At 41.6% G+C, this 23,505-nt stretch overlaps 1 protein-coding gene across 3 annotated transcripts in view; it reads left to right on the top strand.

The window, feature by feature from the left end:
* Positions 1-23,505, top strand: part of ATRN (attractin) — a 161,700-nt gene that overhangs the window by 69,022 nt on the left and 69,173 nt on the right. For all 3 annotated transcript variants that reach the window (XM_086701794.1, XM_086701793.1, XM_086701795.1), the window contains exons 11-18: positions 930-1,014; positions 9,823-10,043; positions 12,477-12,598; positions 13,636-13,774; positions 15,632-15,822; positions 18,259-18,478; positions 19,725-19,910; positions 20,395-20,628. In XM_086701794.1, coding sequence (XP_086557920.1) covers positions 930-1,014; positions 9,823-10,043; positions 12,477-12,598; positions 13,636-13,774; positions 15,632-15,822; positions 18,259-18,478; positions 19,725-19,910; positions 20,395-20,628 — 1,398 coding nt within the window. The remainder of the gene's footprint in view (positions 1-929; positions 1,015-9,822; positions 10,044-12,476; positions 12,599-13,635; positions 13,775-15,631; positions 15,823-18,258; positions 18,479-19,724; positions 19,911-20,394; positions 20,629-23,505) is intronic.

Raw genomic sequence — 23,505 nt, 5'->3', positions numbered from 1 at the left:
TCCTGTGGTTTTAGGGAGGGAAGCAAGGTGGGTGGGCAGGAAGCTATGAGAGTTGGTGGCCTCTGTTCTCTGTGTGAAGAAGACCACAGAGTCTAGGCTGGAGAGAAGGAAGTGAAAGCTGTTATTGTCAGAGTTGAATAAAGGTCTGGATCAAGTGGAAGAACCTTTGCTTAGTGAGTATGAATGTCTGAGTGTCTCTGAGAGGGAGTGTGAGTAAGGTTGGCAGCGTTCTGCAGCACCAGTTGGATTAAGGTACAGAAGGGAAGTTGCTGACATGCAACAAAACAGAAACATTGGTAGGTCTAGGGAACCTAGAAAAGGACTTTAAAAAAAATTTTTTTTTTTTAACGTTTATTTATTTTTGAGACAGAGAGAGACAGAGCATGAACGGGGGAGGGGCAGAGAGAGAGGGAGACACAGAATCGGAAGCAGGCTCCAGGCTCTGAGCCATCAGCCCAGAGCCCGACACGGGGCTTGAACTCACGGACCGCGAGATCGTGACCTGAGCTGAAGTCGGACGCTTAACTGACTGAGCCACCCAGGCACCCCAAGGACTTTTTAAAAAACTAGGTGAAGTTTGAACTGGAAAATAATTATGGAACCCACATATTTTACTTACATAAGTTTTGAAAAATGTCAAATTAAGAAACACTCTAGTGGGTAAAAGTGATAGGCAACAGAGTGAGTGATGTGAGTGTTAAGGATGTTACATGCATTCGTGAATTAGAATTGCCATATTGTCCTGCCTCCCATGCCCTGTTGTTCTGCTGCTGCTGTATTTTACCTCCGAAATAATGGTGTGATTAAGAAAAACTGAGAGATACGTTTTATGAGTTGTGCTTGTTGTGGTCTTCTTCCCAAAGAAGATGTGAGTTCCTAACTGATTATGAATAGCAATTCCTTCTGAAATGCGTTTTTCTTGCTCCTAGCTTGTGACCGCTGGTCAGTGCTTCCCAGACCTGATCTTCATCATGACGTCAACAGATTTGGCCACTCGGCAGTCTTACACAACAGGTAATTAATTGGAGAAGAAGCATTTGCTCCTTTTCTCTTGTGTTTAAAATGAAAGTGAGGTTACACATGAGATAGTGGAGTTGGACTTACGTATTATTTGCAGGATTCCCTCAGCCCATTAGTTTTTCACGGAATTTTGTGCATACGGATTTCCTGATTTATATTTAAAATATCTGGTGTGGGGAAATTCAAATCAAAACCACATTGAGATACCACCTCACACTGGTCAGAGTGGCTAAAATGAACAACTCAGGCGACAACAGATGTTGGCGAGGATGCGGAGAAAGAGGATCTCTTTTGTACTGCTGGTGGGAATGCAAACTGGTGCAGCCGCTCTGGAAAACAGTATGGAGGTTCCTCAAAAAATTAAAAATAGAACTACCCTACGACCCAGCAATAGCACTACTAGGAGTTTATCCAAGGGATACAGGAGTGCTGATTCATAGGGGCACATGCACCCCAATGTTTATAGCAGCGCTATCAACAATAGCCAAATTATGGAAAGATCCCAAATGTCCATCAACTGACGAATGGATAAAGAAGATGTGGTTTATATATACAAAGGAATACTGCTTGGCAATGAGAAAGGATGCAGTCCTGCCATTTGCAACAACGTGGATGGAACTGGAGGGTATTATGCTAAGTGAAATAAGTCAGGCAGAGAAAGACAGATATCATATGTTTTCACTCATATGTGGAACTTGAGAAACATAACAGAAGACTGTGGGAGAAGGGAAGTGGAAAAAATAGTTTCAAACAGAGAGGGAGGCAAACCATAAGAGGCTCTTAAATACAGAGAAGAAACTGAGGGTTGATGGTGCGGGGGAGAGGGGAAAATGGGTGATGGGCATTGAGGAGGACACTTGTCGGGATGAGCACTGGGTGTTGTAAGTGATGAATCACGGGAATCTACCCCCAAAACCAAGAGCACACTGTATACACTGTTATATTAACTAACCTGACAATAAATTATATTAAAAAAATTTTTTTTAAAGAGGAAAAAAATAAAATAAAATATCTGATGTCGATTTGAATTCCTTGTGATGCCAAGTTTGTTGGTGTGGTTTTGTTGGCCTGCAGGGGTATGCTACGTTTGGTGCTGTCTCATGGGACAGCGAGAGTTATGCTCAGTTGCTGTCTTCCGCCCTCCGCTGTTCGCTGTTGTCTGCACCACTTGGGTTGTCAGGTCTCTCACAGTTGTATCTGAGTGGTAAAGAGAGATTTCAATGGTGGGCAAGGTAGAGGAATAGAGATGGGAAGACTGCGAAACTTCATATAGATCAATCTGTAGTGTTTGGATAATCTGAAGTCTGTACTCCATTTCCTTGCATCGCTCAAAAATGCCTGGCCCCGGGGGCGCCTGGGTGGCGCAGTCGGTTGAGCGTCCGACTTCAGCCAGGTCACGATCTCGCGGTCCGTGAGTTCGAGCCCCGCGTCGGGCTCTGGGCTGATGGCTCAGAGCCTGGAGCCTGTTTCCGATTCTGTGTCTCCCTCTCTCTCTGCCCCTCCCCCGTTCATGCTCTGTCTCTCTCTGTCCCAAAAATAAATAAATGTTGAAAAAAAAAATTAAAAATTTAAAAAAAAAAAAAAAAAAAAAAAAATGCCTGGCCCGAGCTAACAGAGTTCTTCGTGAATCTGTCCCTGGAGAAGGAGGATCCAGAATGGCCACTCTGCCTGTTGCTTACTTTGTGCTTTAAAGATTTTTGATTTCCTAAACAGCCTAATCATGCTCTTAACTTTTCCCATTTTGTTTCAGCTTTTATGAGTGTTGTCTGTTTTACCTTCTAAAATTCTGAGCCTTATCAATCCTGGAACTATTTAAATGCTATTAACGCCAACATTATGTTAGGATTTCCTTGACTTTCAAAATTTCTGTTGTTACGATGCAAGATGAGGTGAAGACCTGGGATTAGGAAAAATGAGCCAGCAACATGTCTTGGGGATGTCGTGAGGGAAGAATCGACAGAATTCAGACACTTAGATATTGGGAAAAGGTGACATCTTTTTGAAGTAATAACTTAGCTGAAATTTAGTGATAAATATGGTTTTCCTACGAGAACATTTGATGGTATAGACTGACAACTTCACTAATTCGAAGTGTCATCTTAAATTGTAAGCTTGTACTTTATCAGCGTAGGAAAACCCTGAAGTTTTCTAGTGTATGCCTCCTGATGCTTTCATCTGAAAAGCCGCAGGGCCATTTTGTCGTCCTCTTGCCTACGGGTGTCTGGGCCTCTGCTTTATTCATCTTCGTGCCCTTGGTTCTCCTGGCACAGGATTTGACACATAATAGGCATTTGCTAAATCGTGACAGCTGTTAGTACAGTGATGGTAACTAGCAGATAAATGGATCTTCTATTAAAACATTCTTTGGTTTTATACAAACTCAGAGAAGTTGATAGTTTACCATACGATAGAATTTAACCACGAATCAGAATTAGGAATGGCTTGCCTGGGTTATAATAAGGTTTTCATTTTTGTGTAATTCCAGTGGTATGTTTGGGCCTGTATGTGAATAATCTGTGCATGTGGGGCAGGGTTGGGGGAGGGCAGCAGATGACGAGAGAGGCCACGGCTAGTTTAATCTTGTGAGAGAAAGAATTTACTCAAAGAGAAACTTGGATTCATATCATTTCTTCGTATCCCGTATTCCAAGTGGTGGTTTTTCTTAACTGATGAGCAGCGTTGGGTGAGCTGTGCCTCACTTAAGTTGTTGTTTTCGTGGGTTTTGTGAGGGAGGTGGGAAGAAGAGCTGGTTCTGAGGCACCGAGGCTGCGTAGATGCCGCTGCACCTTTTTCCGGCTCCAGGCCTTTTTGAAGGGCTCTGCGTACCTCCCATAGCCAACGTGTGACCACATGGATTCAGAGTTGCTGAAAACACCAGCTGCACCAGGAGGGGGATGGAGCTTATTTGGTTGAAGCAGCAGATTGACTAGTTGAATCCAGACTGCTTAATGCGATACTAATCCAATAATGAGATTAAAAATTAAATGTGAGGCTCATTTTCGGTAAGTGAAATGTGTCAATTTTTAAATATAATATATGGCAAATACATAAGAGAGCCACAAAATCTTTATGCTTTAGTAAACTAGTCTTGTGTTAATTTGAAGGAAATTGAGGCAAGTGAGAGTAAATTACTCGACACGTCATTGTGGGTTAGTTCTAAACTTCCTGGCACGCTGTAGGATCTTGGAGTTGGAAGAGTTCTGGAAGTTACCTGCTCGAAACTTCCACTTAATGCAGGCATCCCCTTTAAACATGTCCAGGGATGGAAAACTCACCTAAGAAGGAAGCTCCTTCCTTTTCTGCAGACGCCAGTTATTAGCGGGTTCTCCTTTATATTACCTGGAATCGACTTCTGTCTTCTGTCTTCTGTCTTCTGCTGATTGATCTTGTTTCTGTTCTTCAAATTTTTGCAGGAGATTATTATATTTAAGGATAGTGCTGTGTCTCCTGTCTATACAGTCCCCAACCTAACTCTTTCTTCAGGTTCTGATCTGGCACAGTGGATGGCAGGATTGAGGATGTACCAGCACACATCACACAAGAGAGATACCATGTATGTGACAGATATGGCCCAGTATACTTTGTGATACAGACTGCATCATTTGCTGGCATTGGCCTTCCATGATAGCATTTAAGAACTTTCCCTGAAGCTGTTACACAACTGCTTTTATTTTGAATAGGTGTGATTCTGCATATATGGCCTGTTAAACAGCTTTATTCTGTGTTAATCACACAGAATAGGTGTGATTCTGCATATATGGCCTGTTAAACAGCTTTATTCTGTGTTAATCACACAGAATAGGTGTGATTCTGCATATATGGCCTGTTATGTATATCAACAACAGGAGCTGATATACACAACAAATTGAATATACTAAAAGTCTATAGTTTGATAAATTTTGACATAAGTATACACTTGTAAAATCATCACCACAATCAAGACAACATATCCATCACCCACAAACGTCCTTGTTCAAAAATGTCCCCCGTCTTTATTCACGAGGGATATTGCTCCATCGTTTTATGTTTTTTTTATGACATATTTGTCTGATTAATACTGGACAGAATAAATTGAGAGGTATTCTTTCCCCCTTTATTTTCTGGAAGAGTTCATAAAGGATTGGCATTACTACTTTACATGTTTGATGTTTGATAGAATTCATCAGGGACTTGGTAGAATTCATCTGGGCCTGGGCTTTTCTTCGTGGGAAGATTTTTAATTGGTAATCCAGTCTCTTTACTTGTGGTACATTTATCTATTCAGATTTTCTATTTTTTATTAAGCAGTTTCTTTAGCTTTTTTTTTTTAATTGTGATAAAATTTTCATAATGTAAGATTTACCATCTTAACCAGTTTTAAGCGTATGGTTTAGTGGCACTAGGTGTGTTCATATTGTGTGTAACCTCACTGCCATTCATCTCCTGAACTTTTTCATCATGCACAATTGAAACTCTCTCCCCATTAAACAGTAACTCCTCATTCTGCTCTGCCCCCTGTCTTTGGCAACCAGCATTCTCCTTTCTGTCTCTGTGTATTTAACTCCTTTGGGTACCTTTAGTTGGAATCATACAGTGTTTGTATTGTTGTGGCTAGCTTATTTCACTTAGCAGAATATCATCAGGGTTCATTCATCCATGCTGTACATGTGTCAGAATTTCTTTCCTTTTTAAGGCTGAATAATAAATATTCCCTTGTGCATATATTCCACATTCTGTTTATCAGTAGACACTTGGTTTGCTTCCAACTTTGCCTGTTGCAAATAATGCTGCTGTAAACATGGATGTACAAATATGTATTTGAGTCGTAGCTTTCAGTTATTTTTTTTTAATTTATTTTTTTAAATTTACATCCAAGTTAGTTAGCATATAGTGCAACAATGATTTCAGGAGTAGATTCCTTAGTGCCCCTTACCCATTTAGCCCACCCCCCGTCCCACAACCCCTCCAGTAACCCTCTGTTTGTTCTCCATATTTAAGAGTCTCTTATGTTTTGTCCCCCTCCCTGTTCTTACATGATTTTTCCTTTCCTTCCCTTATGTTCATCTGTTTTGTATCTTAAAGTCCTCATATGAGTGAAGTCATATGATATTTGTCTTTCTCTAATTCTGCTTAGCATTATACCCTCTAGTTCCATCCACGTAGTTGCAAATGGCAAGATTTCATTCTTTTTGGTTGCCGAGTAATACTCCATTGTATGTATATACCACATCTTCTTTATCCATTCACCCATCGATGGACATTTGGGCTCTTTCCACACTTTGGCTGTTGTTGATAGTCTAGCTTTCTTTCTTTGGGGTATATACCCAGAAGTGGAATTGCTGAATCATGTTGTAGCTCTACTTTTTAATTTTTTGAAGAATGAGTCACTTTCAGTAGTAAGTCTTACTAGGAATTTGTTGCATTTGACTTGTCTAATTTGTTGGCATAAAAGTTCATAGTATTTCTTTATATGCTTTTTAATCTTTATAAGGTCAACAATGATGTCCCTTCTTCATTCCTAATTTTGTTAATTTATTTTCCGTCTATGTTCTTGGTCATTCTAACGCGTTGTCAATTTTGTTGATTTTTTAAAGAACAAACTATTGATTTCATTTATTTTTCTCTGTTTTTTTTTGTATATATTTTATTGTTTTTTTCTATATCATTTTCTCCCTTCTGATTGCTTTGGGTTTAGTTTGTTTTTCTTTTTCTAGTTTCTTAAGGTTATTGATTTTAGATCCTTTTTCCCCCAATGTATGTGTTTAAAGCTGTAAGTTTGTCTGTAAGCACTACTTTAATCCCATCCCATAAACTTTTAAAATGGCATATTTTTGTTTTTATTTAGTTAAAAATATTCTCTAATTTTCCTTGTGATTTCTTCTTTGACCCATAGATTATTCAGAATATGTTGTTTGTTTTTCAGATATTTGTAGAGTTCACAGACTTTCTGCCTGTTGATTTCTAATTTAATTCCATTTTGGGGATTAGAGAACATATTTTGAAGATTTCTTAAAAAAAACACTTACTGAAGGGAGTGGGGGGAAAAACGCAAATATTTACTGATTTTTTTATGGTCTAGCATATATGGTCTATTCTGGAGAATGTTCCATGTGCCCTTGAAAAGAATATATGTGTTATTCTATTTGGGTGGAGTGTTCCATAGTTGTCAGTTAAGTCAAATTGGTTGATAATGTTGTTCAAGTGTTGTGTAGCCTTGTTGATTTTATGCCTAGTTGTTTTCTCATTATTAAGAGTGAGATGTTGAAGTCTTCAACTATTACTGTTACTTTACCCTTTCTCAGTAAGGCAGTCCTGCCAGCAAAGAATTTTCTTAGTCTTTGTTTATCTGGGGATGTCTTTATTTCAGTTTCATTGTGGAAGGATAGTTTTGTTAGTTAAAAAAATGTTATTTGATGCTTTTTACTTTCTGTACTTTGAATATTTCAGTCATCTGCTTTCTGGCTTCCATTGTGTCTTAGCCATTAATCTTAGTGTGATTCTCTTGTATGTGATGAGTTATCCTACTTTTATTGCTTTCAAGAGTTTCTCTTTGTTTGGGTTTTTTAGCAGTTTTTATTAATTAATTAATTAGTTAATTTGTTTTCAGGAGTAGAATTTAGTGATTCATCACTTACATATAACATCCAGGGCTCAACACAACAAGCACCCTCCTAGTACTCATCACCCATTTAGCCCATTCCCTGCCCACCTTCCCTCAGCAGTTTTTAATTATAATGTGTGTAAGTATGGATCTTTTTGCGATTATCCTACTTGGAGTTTGTTGAATTTTATGGATGTATAGATTAATAATTTTTATCAAATCTGGGGAGTTTTCAACCATTATTTTTTTTAATGTGTTTTCTGTTCTCTCTCTTTTCTTTCTGGGACTCCCATTATGCTTATGTATGATGCTTGATAGTTTCCCACAAGTCTCTGATGCTCTTTTCATTTTCTTTGATTTAAAAAATTTTTCTTCTTCAGATTATATAATCGTTATTGATATATCTTTTTTTAATTTTTGGATTTTATTTAAATCCAAATTAGTTAACATATAGTATAATAATGATTTCAGGAATAGAATTTAGTGATTCATCACTTACATATAACACCCAGTGCTCATCCCAACAAGTGCCCTCCTTAATGGCCATCACCCATTTAGCCCATCCCCCCATCCACCTCCCCTCCAGCAGCCCTCAGTTTGTTCTCTGTATTTAAGAGTCCCTTATGGTACTATTGATGTATTTTTAAATTCACTGTTTCTTTCCTCTGCCAGGTCAAGTCAGCTGAGTCCCTCTAGTGAATTTTTCATTTCACTTACTGTACTTTTCAACTCCAGAACTTCCTTTTAATTGTTCCTTATAATTTGTATCTCTTTATGGGTATTCTTTACCTGTTGAGTCGCTCATATCCTATTTTGACTTAATTCTTCAGACAGTTTTCTTTGAATATATTTGTTTTTTGTTTTGTTTTGTTTTTTTTTAATTTTTTTTTTCAACGTTTATTTATTTTTTGGGGGACAGAGAGAGACAGGGCATGAACGGGGGAGGGGCAGAGAGAGAGGGAGACACAGAATCAGAAACAGGCTCCAGGCTCCAAGCCATCAGCCCAGAGCCTGACGCGGGGCTCGAACTCACGGACCGCGAGATCGTGACCTGGCTGAAGTCGGACGCTTAACCGACTGCGCCACCCAGGCGCCCCTCTTTGAATATATTTGTAATAGCTGATTTGAAGCCTTTGTCTCTTGAGTCCAACATGTGGGCCATCCCAGAGACCGTTTTGATGGGCTGTTTTGCTTCCTCTATTTGGTTCACATTCTTGGTTTTTTTTTTTTTTTTTTGCATATATTGTAACATTTTATTGAAACGGAAACATTTTAGGTAATATCAGATGTGGATTCTGATTTCCCCACCTTCACCACTGTGGGTTGTTGCTGTTTGTTTAGTGTCCTGTCTAGACTGATTCAGTAGAGTCTTTCTCCCCCAGTGTACCACTGCTGATTTTTCTGCCTAGTTTTTTTTTTTTTTTTTTTTTTCCCTTGTTTGTATTTTTAAACCTGACTTACTAGGGGTTGCCTCTAAAGAGTCCTAGGGTTTTATGTTTTGTTTTTGTTTTTTAAGTGGTAGGGGAGAGAATGGTTTTTAGATACCACAATCTAAATACCAGTGATATTCATTGCTACTAAGTTGGTCCTGCCCTTTTAAGAAGATAAGTCAAAGAGACGCTTTGTTGGACTGCCTGGCTGGCTCTGTGGGTTAAGTGTCCCACTTTGACTCAGGTCATGGTTTCATGGTTCATGAGTTCAAGCCCCACATCAGGCTCTCTGCTGTCAGCCCAGAGCCCACTTCAGATCCTGTCTCCCTCTCTCTCTGCCCCTCCCCCACTTGCACTTCTCTCTGTCTGTCTCTCAAAAATAAACATTAAAAATTTTTTTCAAAGAAAAGCTTTGTTGTTCTTGTTTTTAAAATGAAAAGCGGTGTGTGTGTGCATGTGTGTCTGTGTGTGTTTGATTTCCTTTTTCCCCTCCCCTCACTAGATAAATGGTAACATACAATATATACTTTTCTCTGCATTTCCTTTTTTTTCACATAGCAATATATCCTGAAGATCACTCCATAGCAGTATGTAGAAATCGTGCTCATTCCTTTTTACATCTACCGACTGCTGTTTCATTGTGTGGATATACCATTGTTTATTCACATCACATCCCGAATTGATGGGCATTTGGGGACATTTTGTCTAAGGATTGTAAGAAGCATTTCATGCATTTGTTTATAGAAGCTTTCAGTAAACTACGCCTCTCCTTTTTTTTTTTTCTCCCTGTAGCACCATGTATGTATTTGGTGGTTTCAATAGTCTCCTCCTCAGTGACATCCTGGTATTCACCTCGGAACAGTGTGAAGCACACCGGAGTGAAGCTGCTTGTCTAGCGGCAGGGCCTGGCATCCGGTGTGTGTGGGACACAGGGTCATCTCAGTGCATCTCCTGGGAGTTGGCAACTGAAGCACAAGAAGAAAAGTTAAAATCAGAATGTTTTTCCAAAGGAAGTATGTTTTTATCCTTTTCTTAAAATTTAATTAATTTGAAATCTCATTTTGTCTGAATCGTGGAAGCACTTAGGATATATTCATTTTTTATCTTCATTTTATTATCCAGAATTATTTGGTAATAACTGGAGCAAAGGCTTATGGGTGTTAAAAATTGGTTTCTAGGGGCGCCTGGGTGGCGCAGTCGGTTAAGCGTCCGACTTCAGCCAGGTCACGATCTCGCGGTCCGTGAGTTCGAGCCCCGCGTCGGGCTCTGGGCTGACGGCTCAGAGCCTGGAGCCTGTTTCCGATTCTGTGTCTCCCTCTCTCTCTGCCCCTCCCTCGTTCATGCTCTGTCTCTCTCTGTCCAAAAAATAAATAAACGTTGAAAAAAAATTAAAAAAAAAATTGGTTTCTAAACATTTTTACGATAGATGGGATCATGCCACATGGCTCCTAGAAGCCATGAGTGATGGAGACAAAACCTTAGCATTGCATAGATTTTTGTATACTAACTCCTGAACCTAGCAGTTGGTCTCAGGCAATGCAATCCAGGAGAACCTTTTTGTGATGATGAAAGTATATTACATGTGCATTGTCTCAGTATGGGAGCTACTAGTCACATGTGGCTATATGAGACACTTCAAATGAGACTGGTGAGACCAAAGAATTGAATTTTAAACTTTAGTTAACTTAAATTAAAAAATTACAAGGGCCCCTGGGTGGCTCAGTAGGTTAAGCGTCCGACTTTGGCCCAGGTCACGAACTCGCAGTTTGTGAGTTCGAGCCCTGTGTCGGGCTCTGTGCTGACAGCTCAGAGCCTGGAGCCTGCTTTGGATTCTGTGTCTCCCTCTCTCTCTGCCCCTCCCCCACTCATGCTCTGTTTCTCTCTGTCTCAGAAATAAATAAACATTTAAAAAAATTTTTTAAAAATTACATGAGGCTAGTGGCTACCATATTGGATTATGCAGTTCTGATGTGAAGGATGAGATTAAGAGGGGCAACCCAGAAAAGCTATGTTGGAGTAGATTGTTCTAGTGGATAGAGGTAGAGTTGCTCTCTTTGCAGAGTACTCTTTTGTAGCTTCTCTAGTTGGGCACAGCAATGATAGCAAGGCAAGAGAGTTGCTGAGGATGACCAGTGGTCCTGGCTTTTAGAACCACCCCTTATGTTTTCCAGGTTTTCTTCATCTTGTCTACTTAGCTTCTTATGGTTTTGCTCTGGCTTACAGCACAGTGTAATACAGTGAGATAATATCTGTAATACAGTAAGGTAATATCCTACCTTTAAAAGTAAGAAAAATGTCTCTGCAAAGTATTTGTTCACTTCAATTAATTTAAAGAATGTTGACTGAATTTCTTAACTGTTAGAGTTGGTGTAGCATGTTACCATGAGGGTTATGGTGGATAGAGTCAGCTTTTACTGTCCTGGAATGCTTCAAATTAAGATGAGTATAAATCCTCAAAAAGGACACCCAGGCAACTTCCCAGTGAGCGCTGAAGAACAGAGAGGACCAGAACCTGGTAGGGTTCAAAGGGATAGAATCTGTGAAATTGGGTTTTTTTTTTTAATCCAGGTTTTAAAAGTTCAAATTAAATGTACATGATTATAGAAAATAATATTTAATTACCTTAGATGGTTCAGTATGAATCCCTTTGCTGTGAACTTATCTCAGATGTCATATCCCTGGTCATTCTTCTTTCTGTGTGGGCCCAGTCCATGGGGCGATGACCAGAGGAGGACATCAGCAACCCAAGGAGCATGCTTCGTGGGGGTGGGCCCTGTCTTGTCTTGTCCATGGGTTCCATCATGTGCCATGTTCACAAGTGGATCAACAGATGAAGCAGCATGGTTGTATGGGCTCTCTTTTGTTGCTGACCTTGGCCTGTCAGGGGTCCACAGGAGATGCAGCAGGTCTGTAGTAGCCCAGAAGATCTCAAACTTAACACTCTTAGATTTACATACATGCGTACAGAATGTATCTCAGCCTGGTGCCTCCTTTGGGCTTCTGTGGTGCTGTCTGCTTCCTGTGCCCAGATTAGCCTTGCATTTACAGCTAGGAGGAGTGGTTTGGTCTGTGACGTTACTTTGTTTGGGTCCTCGACAGCTCTTGGTGTTCATTCTATTGCTAGCTGCTTTTTTCTCGGGGAAAAAAAGTATTCAGAGAACCTGACCTGCTTCCATTATATCTCATTATCGTTGAATGAAATGAATATATCTTTGTTTTTCCCCCTCTGTGTACTTTCTATGGGAGTAGGGGGCTTACCAAAGAGTGTTTCTTTAAACTTCTTACTTATTTCTAAGTATTCTTTTAACCTGAGCACACCAGTATATTTTCCTGCCCGTTTTACTTATTTTACTTCCCATCCCTTGTTAACATTTTTTAAAAACCTTAGTCTCAGATTTTTCTGAGGAGGAGCTGTCACAGTTGATGAATTTTTCTTCTTTTCGTAGCTCTTGACCATGACAGATGCGACCAGCACACTGATTGTTACAGCTGCACAGCCAACACCAACGACTGCCACTGGTGCAATGACCATTGTGTCCCTGTGAACCACAGCTGCACGGAAGGCCAGGTCAGGGGCCGTTTCTCAAGGATTTCAGAGGATGAAAGGGTCCCCGGGGGGGCGGGGGGGGGGGGTCAGGTGTAAGACTGTAGTGTGTATGGTACAAATACTGGCCCAGACTTATTTTTAAAACCTTTGGTGTGGATTTGGATTTTATTATATTGCTTAGGTTTTCTTTTAGGAAGGGCTGCTATGTGCATCATAATTTCAAAGGTCCTGCTGGCCGCAAGGGTTGATGTGTAGTGTTTTAGAACAGAGCAGGACTATTCTTCTGTGTACTCCCTACTCCTTAGAGGCATGACTGTAGCTAAGCACTAGATGTTTGGTGTGAGTGAGCTCACTCTACCTGTGCAAGCTTTTGGGAGCAAGTTTTAGAACTTGAGACTGAAGAACTTGAGTCAGGCGACTTTGCAGAATCTCCTTTTTTAGGTTCTAGGGCAAAAAAATAATAGAATGACTCAGCTTCTATAGTTTTTGACAGTTTATTCCACAAAGCAGTTCATAAAATATGAAAGTTTTAAATTGTTTGGGAGGCTTTTGAAAAGCAGTGGGTTGAACGCCGCCATTTCACAAATGAGCAGGTAGAAGAGTGGTGTTTAAAACAGAGCACCGGGGCGCCTGGGTGGCGCAGTCGGTTAAGCGTCCGACTTCAGCCAGGTCACGATCTCGCGGTCTGTGAGTTCGAGCCCCGCGTCGGGCTCTGGGCTGATGGCTCGGAGCCTGGAGCCTGTTTCCGATTCTGTGTCTCCCTCTCTCTCTGCCCCTCCCCCGTTCATGCTCTGTCTCTCTCTGTCCCAAAAATAAAAAAATAAAAATAAAAAATAAAATAGAGCACCTTGCCTCCTTCCTGGGTCAAGGCATGTCCTTGTGCGGAAGATTTCAGCACCCTATTTCCATTGCAGGCCTGATTCATCTGCATCTTATTTGTGTGTTTATTTGCAGTTTGCTTCCTCAGTTAAAATTTTGTTGATTTTAACATCCTGTTTGTCCTCACCATGAGTTCTGGCCGGGGATTAAGAGAAAAGCTTTTGTCCACTGTGTTCTAGATCTCCATTTCCAGATATGAGAATTGCCCCAAGGATAACCCCATGTACTACTGTAACAAGAAGACCAGCTGTAGGAGCTGTGCCCTGGACCAGAACTGCCAGTGGGAGCCCCGGAATCAGGAGTGCATCGCCCTGCCTGGTAGGCCTTGTAGGGGCATCTTGATGTGCATGGGTCCAGAGACGTCACACACACGCCCCCCATACTGTGCAGCCCAGATTGAACCCAGCAGAGGAAACAAACTCATTTTAACCATTCATCCACCGTACCATAACTGTGGTTATTTTTTTTAATGAAAATACAGTTCTTAAGCATTTGCTCGTACTGTGCTTTGAGATAAAGTAAAGCATCATCTGCTGCTCTGGGGAATGAAATGACGGTTTGGCTCCGTATCTTTGAGCCTGCCGCATTGTCTCTGCTCGCCTCTGTTGTGGTCACCTGGCAATAGAATGCAGCAATTTTGGCAGCCAGTCAGTCTGAGGGGCACTTTATGAATAGTTCTTCCTGAAAACTGGGATTAGATTGTCAGCACCTTCTGACAAGAAGGAAGAGAGATGCCTTTATCAGCAGCACCTCCTGGGGTGATCTCCAGTCCTGAATATCTCAATTTTTGGCCTCTAAGGTTTGGAATGAAGAGTTGAGGGCCTCAGGCTGGCCAGCCACGACAGAAGTTCTATGATACATTTGCTCAACCACGATTTCCCAAAAGGGGTACATCTGTGGTTCTGTGCAGCAGCTGAAGCATGCCCAGGGCAACAGGGTCTGCCTGGCCCCTTTTGAATGTCCTTTGGAAGTACTTGATTCATCTTGCATGAGTGTGAGCTTCTCGTTCTTTATCTCATAGCATCTCAAACTTCAGTGCACTGCAGGGGATTTTGTCAGAAATCAGATTCTCATACACATCGGGGTGGGGCTCTAGAATCTAGATTTTAACGAGTAGTGACACTGATGCCACACTTGGAAGAACAAGTCTTTTTTTTTTTTTTTAATTTTTTTAACGTTTATTACTTTTGAGAGAGACAGAGTGTAAGTGGGGTTGGGGGGTGCAGAGAGGGGTGGGGAGACACAGAATCCGAAGCAGGCTCCAGGCTCTGAGCTATCAGCACAGAGCTTGATGTGGGGCTCGAACTCACAGACTGCAAGATCATGACCTGAGTTGAAGTCAGGCACTTAACCGACTGAGCCACCCAGGCACCCTGCAAGAACAAGCCTTTATCTGCTCTTCAATGAACCCTTTCCCATGGCACCTTCCACTTACCTCACTGACTGGTAACGGGCATTGTTGGTGGCATTCTTCAGGGAACTTACTTCTGGCAAGGTTGCTTTGCTGTGCCCTTTTAGGAAGCATGCAGAGCTTCTGTGGGGCAGGGCACAGAGCTGAACTGGGTGGGTTCAGGGTGACTGCAGAAGTAGATTCCCATCTTGCCTCATGTGCTGCAGCTGTATCACTTTGGGTTTGTTGTTGTTTTGTTTTGTTTTTTCCTGAAAAGGATCTTTCCACCTCACTTTGGGGACGTTTTGTGCCCTTGATTTGTGCCCTTTCCACTTGATGTGAAAATAGTGCAGCTTTTGAAGACTGTAGTCTTACTCACTCACCAACTCATTTCCACACTCCACAGTTTTCTTCCCCATCCTTCCATTGTGCATATTTATTTTTCTGCTCTTCACTTAGGATTTTAGTCTTGTTTCTAATTGTTCGTCAAAAAGGAGTTTAGAAATTGAGCACTGGCACCTAAGATTTTTTCTTCCAAGATATAGAGAGTTGACCTTAGAGTATGCCTCTTGAGATCCAGGAAATAGGACTGGTGAAGTCTAACTTTCTTCTATTCTGTATTGGTCCTTAGTGATGGGTTGGAGGCCGTCACCATATCCTAGTGAAGTACTGTGGAATTCAAATTGCAAAAACCTTCTAGGTTTCTGGTGATTCAAACTGGTAATGTAGTGGTTTTGTGTGGTTTCTAAAACTCTTTTTTTTCTTTTTCCCCCGCTTTACAAAAGAAAATATCTGTGGCATTGGCTGGCATTTGGTCGGAAACTCGTGTTTGAAAATTACCACTGCCAAGGAGAATTATGACAATGCTAAATTGTCCTGTAGGAACCACAATGCCTTTTTGGCTTCTCTTACAACCCAGAAGAAGGTAGAATTTGTCCTTAAGCAGCTGCGAATAATGCAGTCATCACAGAGCATGGTGAGTTAACATCCTCAGAACTTAAATTTCTACCACCCACCCTTCCACTGAGAGCACGAACACAGCTTCCCTGTGATGTGCTTGGCACGCGGAGTGCTAGTGTGTGAGTATACTGAGAGACTGGATTGGCACGATCAGATGCTCTTCCTTTGATGCTTTCTTCTTACCTTAAAATTGTTCACACTTTGTAAGTCATATCTATTAGATTGTAAGACAAAGGGATAATTACACGTATATTGAGTAGCGCCGTGTGTCACATATCCTTGTGACATCAGCTGATGCTTTCATCCTGGCTTCTGGGTTCTGCTGGGGGAGAGGGAAAGGGGATGTCACTACCGATCAGCTAGGTTGAAGGAAGCCGCTGGAGTCTGTCAGGTTTCAGGTATTGTTACAGTGTGTAATATTTAATGGTAATCACCCTAAGAACTGTTGGGTCTTCCTTAGGTCTGACCAGCTCCAAAGGAGAGGGCACCTTCTTATCAAACGTTTCTGAGCCCAGAAAGCCCCAAGTTCTCTTCCTGTCCTCCCAGTGCCCTCAGGTGGCCTGTAGTTGATACTCTACAAACACATTTTGTCTAGAGAGGGATGAGCAGCACTTTGTTGGGTGCAGCCTCCTTCAGGGAAAAACATGGAAAGTGTGGTCTGGGTTCTGGTTACATTGGCCTCTGTATACCACCTGCTGTGTGACTGGTGGGAGGGGCCCTATAGTATTTTACTTTTCTCCAGTTGGTCTTTTTTCCAGTGCAGCTTTGGTATGGCATGGACAATTCAGACACTGGCAATACATTATAAATGTGGTTATCTCAGGGAACACTATGGCCACATTTTATGTTTTATGATATTTTGAAGGGTTTTTCACATTGCATAATCTCCATCAGAGATTTGTTTCTCTTTTCCTCAGCCCCAGAAATGGGCCTCTTCCTCTGTTCTGTCCTTGGCTGTTGGCCGGTCTTACCTGTAGTCACTCCCTCAGAGAATTGATGGCTTACAGCTTTCCACATTACCAGTGACCCCCAGGTCAATGTCCTTGAAAGAACACCTGGCTAGAAGGGTCCTGCTCTGCCAGCTGACCACAGATATATCTTCTGGTACCTTTTCCCTCTTCCTCCAGTTTTCTGGCTCCAGAAAGTTCTGCATAGCTCCCAGGTCTGCTGGGAACACATTTGTACAACAGGAATTCACAGTCTTGTGGTGAGACTGACAGGTGAAAAGACAACTGTACTGAAATGTGCTTCCATAGGTGTGAGTCTAAACCTAAATCCCAGGCTTGCACGGAAGAACGAGAGCGAGCGCTGGACCTAGCCTGTAGGGCAGAGGCTGGCTGATAGACAGCCAGAGAGGTAATCTCTGAAGATGAGAGAGTTGGGAAGGTGGAGAGGGAAACACCATCTTTATATTGTACCGCCACATGCAAGATGTGGAGATCGAGGGGTGAGCTGCAGGTATGTTTGCATGGCTGGCTGCGGGCTAGGGGGAAGGGAGGTCCTGTGGCCGGGCCTCACGAGGTAATCAAATCCAGAGAGGCCTTGTGTATAATGCTGATTGCTATGAATTCTATCCTGAAGCCAAAGAGGAAGAAATTGAAGGACTTTTAAAAGGTATTAATTTTAATTAGCTTTCTTTCCTTAAAAAATGCATATTGCAAAGGAAATTTAGAAGATGCTAGCATTAAAATAAAAATAAATATCATTTATTACAACTAAAAATAGCTTCTGGGTATGTTTATTTCTTTGACATCTTTAACAGGCACGTATATTTTTTTCCTCTCAAAAATGGAAATACATTGTACATTCTGTTTGTAACTGCCAATATTAGGAATATCTTTCATTTCTGGACTAAAGCATATACTTCGACTTAAAAATTGTTTTAAATTGTAACAAGAAGAAAACTTTAATAGAGCAGAAGATGGCAGAGACTCCCAGAGGTCCTATTATTCCCTAGAAAATTCAGTGCCAGGCAGTACTCCCCAGCTTGAAAGTACAAATCTTCAATCATCTGAACTGGCCAAAGACTCAACACAAGCTTAGTTAATGATCCAAGGATAAGCATATAACCAGTATTTCATAAATATTGGTAAGATGCTTTTATGCATAAGTAATCATTTAAACCGAGGTTGGGGGATGGCCATCTCTGTGTAACATTTGCCATAGGGTATAGTACTTTAGGGACTTATTATTACCTCTTTGCTGTTAATCTCTATGAAAATTTTTATATCTTCTCTGACTTATATTTCTGTCCTTTGTAAAATGGACATATTGAAGTGCCAGGGATGATATATAACATTAAAAATGATAGTCTGTCCTACTCTGCCGTGGCTCAGTCAGGATAGGGAGGTTTTCTTTTATCTGTGGGTATATGTAACGTAGTGGTTTTTATGTAGAAGCCTGTTTTGTTCAAGACATTGCTTATACATAGCTGTGTCTCTTTTGCCTGTAGTCCAAGCTCACCTTAACTCCATGGGTTGGCCTTCGGAAGATCAATGTGTCCTACTGGTGCTGGGAAGATATGTCCCCATTCACAAATAGTTTGCTACAGTGGATGCCGTCTGAGCCCAGTGATGCTGGATTCTGTGGAATCTTGTCAGAACCCAGTACTCGGGGCTTGAAGGCTGCAACCTGCATCAACCCACTCAATGGTAGTGTCTGCGAAAGGCCTGGTAAGTATATGAGTAAATGATTGTCATTGGAAGCTCACTGAAAGAGAAACTGTAGGAGGCATAGTTAAATATTGAGATGTGTGAGATAGTCACGAGCAACAGATGGAGTATTGGTTTCAAGCATATGAAGTAGAGTGTCACCCAGAATTTAAACGCAGAAGGAAATAGTCTTTGGCTCTGCGTAGTATGAGCCATAATCATAAACAAAAATCACTAATTCTATTCAAAAGAGCCTAATATTCTCATTTACAGTGAGATTGATTGGTGTGTTGACCACAAAAAGTGTTGAGAATTTGCTTCGACAGGCAGATGTCTTGGTGCTGGCAAAGAAATGCTGTGGAAGAGAGAACAAGAATGCAAAGAAAAGATCAGAAGAGCAAGCAGGTCACTGCAGGGACACTAGACAGAAAAATGAGGAGAGTGGTTACGTGACAGCAGAAGCAAACCTGAACCATGCTAGAGCTGTGAGAGAGTACCGAGGAGCACCCCCTGAGTAGCTTCTCAGGTTCACATCTCTCCTCTGGGCTGCATTCAGGCTCCCCATGGGCTTGGGGTCTCTCCTCTGGGCTACAGTCAAGCTTCCCAAAGGCAGGCCTGGGGGCAGCCTCTGCAGCACACGCAAGCGTCGTATTCCTGCAGAGGGACGCAGGGACGCACACAGCAGATGGAATTTTGTGGGAGCTTTTTGGGAGGCTGGACTCCATTCACATAGTGTCTCATTTTAGCAAGGTACTGTAAGTTGTCTGAAGAGTACACAGGTGTAGAAGAGAACGCATAGCCCTGGAGGAATCCCCTTAAAATACGGTTGCTAAACTTCCTGTAGGGGAGCTTCTCAGCCTTTTTGGGTCCTGAATGCTTTGGTGCATTTAATGAATGCTGTGCTTCTTCTGCCCCCCAAATACACAAAGATACAAGTTTTCATGTTGAGGTGGGTTTCAATATCCTGGGTCCCATATTTTGTAGGGAGCTTTAGAACCACTGCTCTTATAGAAAGATTAGCTTGTTCCCTCATGTCTGTCCTTAAGTCTCTTTGAAAAGAAAGTTTTTTACCCCCCAAGCGTATGAGTATACTTGACTAACCAGTACATGGTGACTCTGTGTTTTCTGTTTCCCCCTACATTTAATGTTAGCCCACTGCATTGATGTCGTGACAACGCTAATTGGTCACAACCCACCCTGACAGGCCTTTTTGATATCAGCCAACGTGGTGGGAGCTCTAAATGTCTCTCTTGGGTTTGCTTCCCAGCGAACCACAGTGCCAAGCAGTGCCGGACGCCGTGTGCCTTGCGGACGGCGTGTGGAGAGTGCACCAGTGGCAGCTCAGAGTGTATGTGGTGCAGCAACATGAAGCAGTGCGTGGACTCCAACGCCTACGTGGCCTCCTTCCCTTTTGGCCAGTGTATGGAGTGGTACACCATGAGCAGCTGCCCCCGTAAGTGAAAAGGGTGCCGCTCCTGCTGTGGGGCTGCGCTGTAGGCCCCTGAGCATTTTAGGGACAAGGCTGAGACGGCCGGAGGAGAACCTTCATGCAGAACCAAGCCCTGTGGGATAGACCACAGAGCACAGAAGCAGCTTGCCCAGCTTCAGTATCCTACTGCTTCATCCGTGCAACGTCTCCACACCTTACTCCCCTGATTGATGAAATAGATGACCACTAAGGTCCCTTTCTCCCTCAACATCCTGGGATTGAGGGGGGGGCGGGGAGTCCCTATTCTGTGTTGGGCAAGATATTGGGCTCTTTAAATTTATTGTGTCATTTAAACAGTCACTTTAGAATAGGAGTCTTAACTGACAGAAGTTGAATAGTTTGTTTTAAAAAAAAGGTAATTGTTTTTAAAAAGGGTAATTTAAATACAATGAATTCAAAGCAACCTAGTGAATTGTGCTAGTGAATTGTAACTTGTGCCCTCTTACAGCTGAAAATTGTTCAGGCTACTGTACCTGTAGCCATTGCTTGGAGCAGCCAGGCTGCGGCTGGTGTACTGACCCCAGCAATACTGGCAAAGGGAAATGCATAGAAGGCTCCTATAAAGGACCAGTGAAGATGCCTTCTCAGGCCCCTGTGGGAAATTCCTACCCGCAGCCCCTTCTCAATTCCAGCATGTGCCTGGAGGACAGCAGATACAACTGGTCTTTCATTCATTGTCCAGGTAATTTGTCTTGAGTGCCCAAAATCGAGTGTTTCGCTGCCTATTTATAAAGAATAAAACTTTGAAAGCTATGTTATTTATATGAATTTCCTTTAGGAAAAAAATAACATCATTTTAGGAGAAATAGTTTTGCATGAAAAATATTTTTTTTTTAAACTAATTTTGTTTTGGGATTTTTTTTTAAGTTTATTTTAATTTATTTTGAGAGAGTGAACAAGTGAGCATAGGCTGGGGAGAGTCAGAGAGAAAGGAAGAGAAAATCCCAAGCAGGCTCCACACCACCAGCGCAGAGCCTGACGAGGGACTCAATCCCACGGTCGTGAGATCATGACTCTCAGAGATGAAATCAAGAGTCAGACACAACTGACCGAGCCACCCAGGTGCCCCTGAAAAATATTTTCAGTGTCAATGAAAACACAGAAGTTCAAGTGAGGTGTTTTGCTTTCACTACAGAAGTAATGAAGTATGTTCATTATAAACAAATACTGCAGATGTAGATAAAATAAAAACTGGAATTCCTCTTCTCAGGTCCAGTTCTTCATAGAGGTAAAAACTTTTAATGGTTTAATATAGATACCTTCAGCCATACCAATTTCTATTTTAGAGATAGAAAATACTGGGGTGCAGGGGTGGCTCAGTCAGTTGAGCTTGTGACTCAAGCTCAGGTCATGATCTCATAGTTTCATGAGTTCAAGCCCCTCATCAGGTTCTGCACTGCCAGCACAGAGCCTACTTGAATTCTCTCCCTCTCTCCCTCTCTCTCTCTGTTCCTCCCCCACTCACACTATCTCTCTGTCAAAATAAATACGTAAACTTAAAAAATAGAAAATACTATGCTATGTAGGATTAATATGATATCCGTTGTTCTAGTTTGCTTTTTACTGAAAAATACATTGTGGCAATTGTTAGAGGAAAAATGAAAAATAAATTTCCTGCCAACCCAGAAATTCCTTTTCACAAATGTAGAAAAAAAAAAGAAAATAGTCTTATTTTGAATAAGCATTAAACCAGACTGGTACGCCAGTGGTACACCTTGGAGGCAATCCACTAATGAGATTGCAAAAACCACGAGAAATCTCACCTTTTTTTTTTTTTTTTTTTTTAAATGTTTACTTATTCTCGAGAGAGACAGAGTGTGAGTGGGGGAGGGTCAGAGAGAGAGGGAGACACAGAATCTGAAGCGGGCTCCAGGCTCTGAGCTGTCAGCACAGAGCCTGATGCGGGGCTTGAACTCACAAACCGTGAGGTCATGACCTGAGCCGAAGTCGGACGCTTAACCGACTGAGCCGCCCGGGTGCCCTGAGAAAGCTCACCTTTTTAAATAGGCATATAAGCTACTTATATCTTTATAGCAAGCAGCTGGTTACAGTTTGGCACTAATGCACCCAGACTAAATTCCCAAAGTGACAGGGAGGTAGGGTGCTGGCTTCCTTGATGTTTACATTTCAAAGTGATGGCTCCCAGGCTCTTAAGAAAAAATTCCTCTGATTGTTGTGCTGATAAGAGGTTTATTTAGGTTTTTGAAAAGGTTTACATACATATACATGTTAAAGGAGAAGCGAAAGGATTTGTAAAAACAGGTTTCCTTGAAGTGCTCTAAGAAAAGGGAGAAGGGGGAGGGAAGGGTCCCAAGAAGAGGAAAAATTAAGCCTGCCTGCCTGCTCTCCCTCCCCCTCTCCCTCTGTTCCCTTCCTCCCCCTTCCTTCCAGTGGTTGGTCAAGAAGGAATAGACCATGAGTTGGGAAGGGTGTCCTGAGAAATCAACCCTGAGAAATTGGCCTTTGATTCAGACTGTCAGTAAATACTCAAGAATGTTCTGATGGGCCTCCAGAACAGCTGGGAGAGGTTAGGTGCAAAGACCCCAGGAGGTTAGTGGGTAAGAACTTCTCCAAGAGTCTGACACATGGTGCCACTGACAACAGGGCAATGAGGACTTCTGTAAGGGAAAGACCACCCTAAGTAAGAGTAAAAGGCAAGAAATAGGCTGGGGGAAAATATCTGCAGTATAGAGATTATCATCCAGAGTATGTAAACCTCTGTCCTCCAGGAAGAAAAAAATGTGTAAGCTCAACAGAAAAAGTGGGCAAAGGATATAAAGAAGTCATTCTCAGACAAGGAAAAGAGCAGGAAAATGTAAAATAAGAAACCAGTTGTTTTTTTTTTTTTGTCTACCAAACAAATTTCCTGTGTTCCTTTTTTCCTCTCTAAGAGGTCAAAGGATCTATAATTCTGTTTCTTATCTACTAGTTTAATTCATGAAATATTTAAATCTATGCATTTTTGTTAATATCAGGAATATATGAGGTGAAATGGCAACCCACAGAATGGGAGAGAATATTTGCAAATCATATACAGTATCTGGTAAGAGTCTAAAGTCCAGAACACATAAAGAACTCTTAAAACTCAACAGTAAAAAAAAAAAAAAAAAAAAAAAAAAAAAAACCCCAATTATGAAATGGGCAAAAGATTGAAATAGACGTTTCTCCAAAGAAGATACACAAATGGCCAATAAGCACATGAAAAAATGCTCAACAACATTCAAGAAATTGGAACCCTCACACATTGCTGGAAGGAATGTAAAATGGTGCGGCCACTTTGGAAAACCGTTTGGCAGTTCCTCAAAAAGTTAAACATAGAGTTGTCATATGGCCCAATATATACCCAAGAGAATTAAAAACATATGTCTACCCAAAAACTTGCAGTGAATGCTCATAGCAGCATTATTCATAATAGACAAAAGTGGAAACAACCCAGTGTCTGTCAGCTGGCAAATGGATAAACAAAATGTGATACATCCATATGATGGAATACTATTAGGCAACAAAAAGGAGCAGAGTACTAGATTCTGTGACATGGATGAGCCTCAAAAGCATGCTC

Source organism: Puma concolor, chromosome A3 (genome assembly GCF_028749965.1).
Source record: "Puma concolor isolate L17-30 chromosome A3, mPumCon1.1.hap2, whole genome shotgun sequence".
Lineage (NCBI taxonomy): Eukaryota > Metazoa > Chordata > Mammalia > Carnivora > Felidae > Puma > Puma concolor.
This window is presented reverse-complemented; position numbering and strand designations above follow the sequence as displayed.